At 36.8% G+C, this 11,638-nt stretch overlaps 3 protein-coding genes across 3 annotated transcripts in view; all 3 read left to right on the top strand.

Moving 5' to 3' along the window:
- Positions 3,263-3,865, top strand: LOC109727706. The gene has a single exon (XM_020257890.1). It carries the CDS (start codon positions 3,321-3,323, stop codon positions 3,795-3,797), a length of 477 nt encoding a protein of 158 aa, XP_020113479.1. The 5' UTR covers positions 3,263-3,320; the 3' UTR covers positions 3,798-3,865.
- LOC109727112 lies at positions 8,394-9,103 on the top strand. Its single transcript, XM_020257011.1, has one exon. The coding sequence runs from the start codon at positions 8,394-8,396 to the stop codon at positions 8,736-8,738; it is 345 nt and encodes a 114-aa protein (XP_020112600.1). The 3' UTR covers positions 8,739-9,103.
- LOC109727111 (SKP1-like protein 11) overlaps positions 11,162-11,638 on the top strand; it is a 2,002-nt gene continuing 1,525 nt past the window's right edge. The window contains exon 1 of the mRNA XM_020257010.1: positions 11,162-11,596. Coding sequence (XP_020112599.1) covers positions 11,162-11,596 — 435 coding nt within the window. The remainder of the gene's footprint in view (positions 11,597-11,638) is intronic.

Below are 11,638 nucleotides of genomic sequence, written 5' to 3'. Positions count from 1 at the left end.
TCAAATTTTCGGGTTCGGGTTCGGGTTCGGGTTTCGGATTTTTGGTCGGGTTCGGGTTTGGATATGGATTTTTAAAATCCGTCGGGTTCGGGTTCGGGTTCGGGTCTCGGGTTTGGAGTCGGGTTCGGGTTCGGGTTTTTAAAAATCCGCCCCGAATCCGACCCGTTGACATCTCTACTTACAGCTGCAGTTGAAACTGTGGTCAATTTGGGCGTAGTTTTAACTGCTGCAATTGAATCTCCTCTTGCAGTTCCTACTGCAGCAATTGGAGTTAAATATATCTAACCAAACACCAAAGTTATATTTTCATACAGTTACAATTGCCGTGCAGTTGTAACTACATGCAACCAAATGGCCCCTTAGAGAGACTTAGTGGGTGTTTGGCCTAACTTTTAAAAAGTAATTTTCAGGCTAAAAGTAATTTTTCTGTCAATAGAACGTTTGATGATCTCTACTTCGGAAACTAATTTTGATTTTTAGAATCAATTATCTAATTTTAGAGAACCAAAATCAGAGACGGTTAAAATCTATTTCTCCACATCTAATTTTAATTTTGATTTTAAACTCAAACTTCTTTTCTAGAATTCTGGGGCAAGAGTCATTGATCAAAAACAATTGGTCCCGTGCAGGAACTGAGCCACTAAAACGGTCCCTACAAAAGCCATGGCCTCCCCTAAACTTTTAAAAATTATATAAAAATCCTTTATAGTAGAAGATAAAGTATTATAAATTTTAATTTTAGGGGACCAAATTAACTTTTTTTAATAAAACTTATGTACCAATTTCTTTTCGAGAAATATCGATCCTTTCCCTTCAGCTATTACAGTTGAATTTCACTTGACTTCCATTGCGTGTTCTCGAAGTAGCTTGCTTTTTTTTGAACACATTATCATTACTATTACGAACAATAGGTAATCAATAAATCTAACAAATTTTACTATTCGATGTCAAATTTTTGTGCGTCAAATTTAAATCTTTTCCACCACCTTTCGAACCTAAATTTCTGGCCTCGTTCCTGGTCCCTGTGACTGCACCTTTTTTGCTCCTTTATGCTAACTTGGATCAAAACATAAAGGTGGGAAAGAGAAAAAGCAACATAGCTTTTTTTTTCCTGTTTTATGATGAAAGGGGTTATTATGCTGTCCCCAACACGCCGACCATGAAAAGATGAGAAGCACAGCAGCTTTTCTTTCCAAATGCGCCTGCTTATTTCTCAACCACCATACACCATGTTCTTTTGTTTTCTTTTTTCTTTTTTTTTTTTCCTTTTTTTTGGCGGGTATTATTTGCCATATAAATTATCCATATATGCGTTCATTTTCAGTTGCAGTTGAAGCTAGAGTTAAATTTGAGCCAATCACGCTAAACAGTGGTAGTGGTGGTACAAAAAAAACTATTTATTTTATTTAGAATAAATTTCAAATATCATTTCTATAGTTTCACATTTTTCACTTCAATATTCTATAATTTAAAGGGTATCAATCTAGTAATATTCCGTAGTTTTTTTTTTTCTTTTCGTTAGCTCCTCATATGCAAAAAACTTCAGATACTTCACCTATGTTTATCGAATATTCACTTTAGTACTTTTTAATTTTAACTTTGTTACTGATTTAACGGAAAAAAATTAATGAAAGGGATAATAAAAAGAGAAAAATAAAATTGCGGGTACTAAATTGATACACTTTAAATCACAAAGCACTAAAATAAAAAAGTATTAAACCATGTGGATGGTATTAGAAGTTTTTTCTTTTATTATTTATGAACTAAGCATTAAAAATAAAAAGAGACACGTGTTGATCATTTGTTCGTCGCCGATGCCGTTTGCTGCGGTGCTGGAACTTGCCCATCCAACACCACCCCCGTGGATGTTTGCGCTTGTCGGATCCGCGCTTGTCGGATCCGCAGGCCCGACAAAGCCCCAGGCAGTTTTCACAGCGCACAAACTTTTCGCCATGAACTTTTATCAAAGCCTTTTTGGTCCAAATTTTATAACATGTTTTAAAAATATTTTATATTTTTATGTTTAAAATATAAAATTTGTTATGAATGTATCAAATAATTGGGAATTTGGAAGGTTATTAGAAACCAATATATTTTTATTACTAATGATATAATATTCTTACTGCTTAAAAATTATCACTTCACGACTTGAGTTGAATAGTAAAAATTTAAATATTTGTCGTAAATAATATGGAGAAATTTAAATATTTGTTATAAATAATATGAAGAATTATTAGAATATTACCAATGTTTGAATGAACAGCCCATATAATTATTGTCATCTCTCAATGCCAAAAAAAAAGGAAATGCAAAAAAAATATTTTTACTGTCAACTTTTTTTTTTGACAAAGGACTTGGTGGTTGGTACCCGAGATCTCAAGTTCGAATCCTAATTGATTCACATTTTCAGCTAAGTTTATTTTCTAAATGAAATAAACGAAGCGGATAGCGTGCTACTTATTTCTCAAAAAAAAAAAAAAAAAACCTTTTTTTTTGGCAATGCTATGTTGAATCAAACAAAAATATATATAATAATAATTACTGTATTTAAAAATATATGCATTTTGAACTATACGTATTTACAATTACATTTGACCAAATAGCCCCAAACTAAAAATAGGTTATTTGGAATGAAGTATCGAATTGACGCAGGCTTAAACTTCGTTGCGAGGAAAGAAACACAAAGACAAAAAAGAGAGAGATACACAAAGAATCAATCCTTCGACTAGAGGAAAATATTATTAATCAACTCTAATAACTAATGATTAATATTAATCGAACTCCATATATATAGAGAGAGAGAGTTGAGCTGGAATACTATCGGTAGTATTTGGCCTCTTTTACTATTAAATTTTAACATTTAGATGAAAAATTGTAGGATTAGAATGATATTAGTCTCTTAGGGTTAAGCGGTTCCTACTGGATTATAATATTTAACCCAATGATTAGAACTAATCAAAAATATTAATTTAAAAACTAAAAACTTAACAACAAAAAAGAATAAATAATATTAATAATATTCTAGTCTAACTTGCTCTCTCTATATATAGTCACACTTTTTTAGAAACGATAAGGCTAAATTTGCGGCACCACGAATACGAAGCCAAGTACATAAAAAAAAAAAAAAATTTAATTATTCTTATATTTTTATAATGTAGAAAGAACGACTGTTTTGTAAGCTTTTGTCGATCGATAGCATAATCATCATGCATGCCAACAAATTTTCTCTCTCTACCACTCCTACATCTCTACAAAGCCAAGTGAAATACTCCCCCCCCAAAAAAAAGAGTGAGGAGGAGATGATACTTATTAATGCATGAATGGAGGAAGGGAAGCGAGGGCCGAGGATAGAAGAAGAGATGGTGGAAGCCGCGTTAGCTGCCGCGGGCGCGGCACTGTTCGTCTCCGGCATGAAGCATCTCCTCCCCTTCCTCCCGTGTTCGTGCGCTCTCTCCGCAGCGCTAGTGATGGCCCCCTCCCCCTTCCTTTTCCTGCTGCTCAACGTCGTCGTCGCCTCCATCGTCGTCGTCTCGCTGCGACCTGCGCGCTCCCTCGGCGTCGAGAGAAAGAAGGCGACGTCGAAGATTGACGGAGAGAAAGAGAAATTCGAGGAGAGATCAGCGACGGCGGCGGAGACAGAGGCAGAGGCGGAGGCGGAGGCGGAGGCGGATGAGGAGGGAGGGGTCGAGGCGGAGGAGCTGAACAGAAGGGCGGAGGCGTTCATCGCGGCGTTCCGGCGGCAGCTCTCCGCGGATTCCTTCTCCTCCGGCGCGGCCGCCGGAGCTAATGCTCAATGAGGTTTTTTTTTTTTCCCTTTTTTTCTTTTTTTTTCTTTTTTTTGGGGTGTGTGTGTGTGTGAGTGAGGAGAAAGTATTGCATGGGCGAGCGCTGCATTTTTAAAATTCTATCGTAAAAGCGTTATCGCACTCAGAATTTAATTTATTGAGTAGATGCGTTATGTGATATCCGAGATATTTAAAAAGGGAGTTGGATCAGAATGCTTCTTAACAATTTTCTATTTTAGGTGCGTTTATTTTGTAGCCGACTGTCACCGATAAATATTTTTTTACTGACTTCTTCCTTGCAATTACTTAAAACTCAGAAAATAAATTTTATCTGAGGATTTGCTGGAATATTCTAAAAGTATCTCCGGATTTCAAAACCGAACGATCAAAAGTCTTTTAAAATTTTTAGGAGGGAGTTTAATCACTTGTGTTGGTTTAAATGGGTCAGCATCCTGTCATGTGGCGGAAGGTCGTGTGTTGGCCGAGTCATGTTCGAAATAGCGTGAGGCTAGGTGGGCCGAGTCATGTTCGAAGTGGCGTGAGGTTAGATGTGCCGAGTCATAATCGAGACCCATGGGCGCTGTATCTGTACGTTTTAAGTGAATTAGTTGCGTATTTCTAATAACTCGAGTTTTGGAGATTAATGATTAGCGCCAATGATCCGACAACTTGGACACTAGTAACCTCTCTCGTTGCTTAATAGTTTTGTGCCACTTGGCATCTCACTATTTGTAGTTCAGATGGCAAGCGGCCTATATCTATAGTTGTGATTTTCATCCCCATTTCTAAAAAAATCGGTTGTAATCTCTATTCTCAAATACAATATACAACACTTGTCAAACATTGTACTTAATTTTAGACGAGTAGATCTGGACTTTTTAAGTAGAGAGGTAGACTTGCTCACTTCGCAAACGAAGAAAAACACCGCATGAGCTAAACAATTATTTTTGTTTAAGTCCTTGACATGACGCTAGTAAATATGAACTTTACATAGGAACTAAATTTCACACATTGTAACTTTATAGGAACTAAATTTCACATATTGTAACTTTATACGAACTTTATAGAAATTTTGAAGAGGAGCCAGTGGGCCACTTATTCACACTGTGTTTTTATTAGATTTCTTGTGGTGATGGCCATGGAGGGTGTGGAGGGTGTCCAGTCTAGGAATTTGAAAAATAATGTAAATTTGGTTTGAGATAGGTGGATGATAAGGAGCGGATAGTAGATACTGCGAAATAATTTGACTAGACTAAAACGGTGTGATTTTTAGGAAAGCTCAGCCGGACCCCTGCTAGCAGTCTACAAAATCAAGCAGTTAATAAAACTGTGGAGACAAATTTTCTTAGCACAACAGCACCAGCAGTCTACAAAATTAATTTTTTAATTTTATTTTTTAATTTATTTTTTATATATTTATATTTATATTTAAATTTTTTCGTCTTGCTTGAGGCTTTTTTTTGCTTCACCCTTATAGCCTAGTTTATTTTTCTAATGAATAAAACGGATAGTGTACTAACTTTTCCTCAAAAAAAACAATCACAATTTTTAGTATTATTTACTTATTGTTCAAAGGATTTCAAAATTAAAAATTTTCAACGAAGTGTATTTAGGAACACTTAATCATCGAATCAAATTTCTCTTTTTGTTTGAATTGGGTTGAGACATCCTACTAGTCCCACATCGAATGGGAATAAAATTATCATTGAATATATAATGAGACTTAATATTAGTATTTTTGACTGGTGAGAGCCCGGATCGTTATATGGGTCGAGATTATTCTTAATTTAATGATATTATGTTTTTGTGCTCTTTTCCATCATACCTCGCTATTTTAGTTAAATTTAATTTATTGATAAATTTTTACAACAATAATGTAACTGTCTCAATAATCTTATATCAGATAAGAAAATAATTATAATTGTAGATATAAGAATAAGATATTCTAATATTAATAATTGGACTTTAAGTATTTTTTCGATATGATCATATTGTTATATTGAGAATGAGAGCCAAATATCAGTCGGAACCCCTCTAACAAGTAGGGATGCAAACGGATCCGGGTTGGTGGAGCTGCCGCCCCGATCCGCCCCGACGGGGACAGTAAATGGGAGAAAATAAACGAATTCGGGACAGGAAACGGGGTGAATTTTACGATCCGAAACAGATTCGGATAGGAAACGGGAGAAATTTTGACTCGCCCCGCCATGATCCGCCTCGAATCCACCCTGAATCCACTCCAAAAATTATTTATATTTTTAAAAATATTCCTAAAAAATAATGTATTTACAAAAAGTTAAAAATACAAATAAGTTAGCGCTCTCATTTCTAATATATTTCAAATTTTTGAATTTTGTTTTGAATTGTGATTTATATTTTTTATTTTTATAATTGATATTGTTAAATTATATATATAATATTATTAAAAATTATTATTTTATATTTTACAAAATATTAATAATATTATAATTTTATAAAAAATATTAGTTGGCAGGATAGATTCAGGGCGCCGACGGATGGCAGGTTACAAGGCGGGACGGATTATGGGATGCATTTTTTAACCCGTCACGAATTCGGGGCGGGACGCGGGGCAGAATTTCACTAGTCGGGCCGGGAGGCGGGGCATCCACCCCGTTTGCATCCCTACTAACAAGGGAGTCGCGTCTCCCACATAAGATGAAAAAAAAGAGTTAATTGATAATATAAAAATCAAAGATCTTAATATTAGTAATTGAGTTTAAACATTTCAGGTCGGTAGTTTTAACCCAATAAGTTGTTATTATTAGTGGGGAGAATCGTTACAAATAAAATTAAAAATTTTAAAAGTGTCCACAAACGTATGCACATTCGCACAAATTCTATGCTTGATTCAAATTTCATCAAAAAGTACACTAACACTAAAAGGCTCCGTGTTTGTTTCTACAAAAGATACTATGTTGTGTAGATTGGAAATGTTTGATTACGATATGATTGCTATGATCCTTCGCTGAAAATGAAGAAGTATGTTTTTATATATTCTTCGTTCATTTTTTATAAAAAAAAAATTGGTAGAAATATAAAATAACTAAGCTTTAAATTTTGGACTATCGGATTTGTTAGATACGATTAATTTCAACTTCCTCTTTTCTATATTTTTGGTTTTCCGGGTTTCAAACATATATAACTTATTCGAACTATAAACCATTTTGAATTTACTATTCGGCCTTTCAAAATTTTAATATTATTATCCAACCTCTCAATTTGTTTGATTTGAGTCAATCAATAATATTTTAATTTTAAAATTTAAACTAATTTCTTATTTTAAATAAATTTATAAATATAAGAATTGCGTAAAAATATTAGGTCTTTACATATAAATAAGTATTCAAATTTTAAAATTAAGTTGTTGTCTGACTCAAATTATATAATTATAAGGTTGGATAATGAATCAAAATTTTGAACGGTCAGATAGTCTAATTAAAATGGCTCATTGTATTGCTTTTACTTTTGTTTGGCTCTTGGCTTTTATTTGTGCCTTCCACTTTTGTTTTCTAATATTTTATAACAATTTCATGAACCCTAAATTTCAAATATTAAAAAGAAAGCCTTTTTTCATAAAGAAATTATTGATTTTATGATTTTGCTAAAAAATCGGCATCGCTTGTGTTGCCGCTGTCCACCTCCCAAACTATCTTACCTACACCGCCAGAAGCAGCGTGGAGGAGGCGATGGCAGCGCCCCCGTTGGAACGGTGAAGCGGGAGGAGGAAGACGGGGAGGAAAGAGAGACAAAGAGGTACTCTAGTCCATTTATGCTACTTATAAAAAGTAGGAGTTTTAAAATTTTTTTCTTTTTCAAAATGCAGGTCCTATAATTCCAGTCACATACTGTCAATATTATTTATTCAACTTAATAAAATAAATCATAGTCGTGTAATTTTTATTTTATTTTTAAATTATTATAAAATATATTAATTCTTAGTCATTGGATCTAATCTAACAGCTGGCGAATTAAGTATTATCATATTTTTTATCTAAATTGCCTCTAATATTGCGTACCAAATTTCACTCGCTCACATAATATCATATTTCATCACAAATGAGATCCGTAATCTAAGAATTTCTTAAATATTTTCTTTCTCACACGTAATACCCAACACCTTTATCCAATCACACGTAATACCATCCACATATATAATATTTAATAAAAAAGAATGAATATATAAAAATTATCTTAATTTTATCTACTAATATTTAAAATATGAGATATTTTTTAATAAAATATAACATATGTATTTACAATTTAAAATTTTAAATTTGTAAATAAATGTGATTCACAAATTTATATTGATTTGAGATAATTATTAAAATAGTTTTTGACCAAGGAAAAAATTTAATTAACTTGAAAATATATCAAATTTGAAAAAAAGATGGGAAAATAAATCAATGTCTCTAGGCCTTTTTGCATAAAAAATCCACTTATTTTGGACTTTTGCAAAATCGGGCCATATTTTTCGTTTTTGCAGATTCGGTCCGCTTTTTCAGCAAACTGACCAAAATACCTTTATACATTTTTCTCTTTCCTTTTTCTCTCTCCTCTTTTTTTTTCTCGTTCTTTTCTTTCTTTTCCATGGACGCCGCCCGCGCCGTGCTGAAGTGGAGCGACCCGGAGTGGCGCCCGGCCGACGCCGTCGACGCGTCCGGCGTCGGCCTGCTGCACTCGGCCATCGCGCAGGGCCGGCCGGACCTCGTCCAGCTGCTGCTGGAGTTCGGCGCCGACGTCGACCTCCGAGACCACCCGGGATTCGCCGTGCTCGAGTCCGAGGAGGTCAAGCGCGTCGGACTCCGAGCCCGACCGCTCGACCCCGACGCCCCGCTCAAGCCGGGGAAGCTCTACTTCCTCGTCGACCTCCCCCGCGCCGACCCCGAGCCCGACTACCGCCGCGCCGGCGCTGGCGCCGCGCGTTCCTACTAGGCGCCGGCGCCGCGCGTTCCTACGCGTTCCTACTAGTTGCCCGGTGACGACGACGACAACGAGGCCCCCCCGGCCCCGAGCCGCCGCACCTTGAAGCCCCATCGCCCATCGTCTCCGCTGCGCCTCGTGGCCTCCCGATCCGTCTCCCCCTACGTCCCCCGCCGCCGATCCGACGCCTCCGTCGAAGAAGAAGAAGAAGAAGAAGAGAAAGAGGAAAAAAAAAAAGCTAATGGTGCAATCTAGAAGAAGAAGAAGAAAAAGAAGAGAAAGAGGGAAAAAAAAATAGTGTAAAATTTTTTTAAATGATGCAATCTGGCCCTAATGGTGCAATCTGGACCATTACACCATTACACTATTTTACACCATTACACCATTACACCATTATAATGTTGCACCATTACACCATTACACCATTTGCACTATTACACCATTACACCATTACACTATTTTGCACCATTACACCATTACACGATTACAATTTTGCACCATTACACTATTATTCCATTTTGCACCATTACACCATTTTCCACCCCTTTTTTTAACACTTCTTCTCCTTCTTCTTCCTCTGCTGCTTCTCTCTCTGCCTCTCTCTCTCTTTTTTTTTTCTTTTAACTCCTTTGCTGCTTCTTCTTCCTCTGCTGCTTCTCTCTCTGCCTCCGCCCTCGCCGCCGCCCCTCCTCCAGCCGTGCTGGCCCGCCCCGGGCGCGTGGAGCTTCCTTAGCTCCTCCGAGCTCCGCGCCCATGGCGTCGTCGACGGTGGAGACGAGCGACAGGGTGAAGCTCCACGCGCGGGTCTTCAAGCCCGCGGATCCCGTGCCGCCGGCCAGCCCGCCCCGGGCCTTCGCCCTCGTCCCCGCCCCTCCCCCCGCGGTGTCGCCGCCGCCGCGTCCACCGGCCCTCGCCGGACGCATCGACGGCGTCGGCCGGGCGCCACTCCGAGTCGCTCCGCTCCAGCACGACGCGGGCGGTGTCCATGGAGCCCTCGGCGACGAGGCGGCGAGCACGGGCGAGCACGGCCGGGGACGACGACGTCTCTGGGAAAAGAAAGAAAAAAGGAACGAGAAAAAAAAACGAAAAAAGAGAAGAGAGAAAAAAGGGTGAGCGGCGACGAGATCGAAGAAAGGAGAGAGAAAAAAAAGAGGAAAGAGAAAAATATATAAGGGTATTTTGGTCAGTTTGCTGAAAAAGCGGACCGAATCTGCAAAAACGAAAAAGATTGCCCGGTTTTACAAAAACCCAAAATAAGTGGATTTTTTATGCAAAAAGGCCATGTCTCTAATAACTATTGATATTCAAATTATGGATTCAAAATTAAATTCATATTTTAAATTTTATTTATAAATTTAAATCTAAATTCATTAATTTAAAATTTAGAATTACTTCAAATTTTTAAAATTTGGATACACATTAAAAAAATTAGAACTAGAAAAAAATTAATTGATAAATAGACTTATACCACTAATAATCATTTAAATTTAAAATATAAATATAAATTTAATTTAATTAAATGTGACATACATCGCATGTGCACTATACTTGATTTCTAAAAATATTGAACTGAAATTGCAAAATCTAAAATAATAATTTTTTTTTGCAAAATCATTAAATCAGTAGATTTTATGCTAAAACGTCTAACTTTTTTTGGGAAAACTTCAAAAACCACTCCTGTGGTTCGTAATTTTTTATTTTAGTACTATGTGATTTAAAATGTATTAATTTAGTACCCTATGATTTTATTTTTTCTTTTTATTATTCCTTCTACTAATTTTTTTTTGTAAAATCACTAATAAAGATAAAACTAAAAGGCACTAAAGTGAATATTTGATAAACCTAGATGGATTATCTAAAATTTTTTTGCATATAATATAACGAAATGTTAATGAAGGACCTGACGAAAAGAAAAAAATAAAATTATAGAATAATAAGTTGATACATTTTAAATCATAAGATATTAAAATAAAAAAATGTGAAACTACGTGATGGTTTTTAAAGTTTACCCTTGTTTTGAAACTTATGTTTTTTGAAGGACGTAACCGCTAAAGTCAATCTTGCATGATTAAATTTACGATAAAATATATTTAATAATTAAAATTACATAAAATAAATTTATAATTTCAAATCTTTACGGAAACAAAAATCCTAATTCCAATCTATCTCTAGCCCAGTAGATTCTCTTTCCAAATATCCATTATCCTTTATATAAATAATATATATATATAATAATATAAATAATAATGTATACGACAATCCTAATCTATTTAGAATTTTAAAAAAAACCTATACATATACGTATATATATTCACATCGACTGTTTTATTTATAGCGTGCTAGTTTTTACTCCTCTTCTCTCTTTATCTCTGCTACTAGTATTCCAAATAATAATAATAATAATAATAATAATAATAATAATAATAATAATAATAATGGCGTCGCAAGATTGCGAGGCGGCGGCGACGGTGTTGAGGGTGGTAATGGCGTCGCAAGATTGCGAGGCAGCAGCGTCGTCGAGGGCGGCAGCGGCGTCGTCGCAAGATTGCGAGGCGGCGGCGTCGTCAAGGGCAGAGAAGGAGGAGCAGAAGAAGGTGAGGGTGGCGGCGTCGTCGAGGGCGAAGAAGAAGGAGCAGAAGACGGTGAGGGTGGCGGCGTCGTCGTCGAGGGCGGAGAAGGAGGAGCAGAAGGAGGAGCGGAGGACTGTGAGGGTGACGAGCAACGACGGGGAGGAGTTCGAGATGGATGAGGCGGTGGCGCGGGGGTCGGTGATGCTGCGGCACATGATGGAGCTCGGCATCGCCTTGGACGGCATCACGCTGCCGATAGTGAGCGGCGAGATCCTCGCGTTGGCGGTCTCGTACCTCAGGGTCCACCGCGACTATGACGACGGCGGCTATGGCTATGGCTAT

The sequence above is a fragment of the Ananas comosus genome, linkage group 22, assembly GCF_001540865.1.
Source record: "Ananas comosus cultivar F153 linkage group 22, ASM154086v1, whole genome shotgun sequence".
Classification (NCBI taxonomy): domain Eukaryota; kingdom Viridiplantae; phylum Streptophyta; class Magnoliopsida; order Poales; family Bromeliaceae; genus Ananas; species Ananas comosus.
This window is presented reverse-complemented; position numbering and strand designations above follow the sequence as displayed.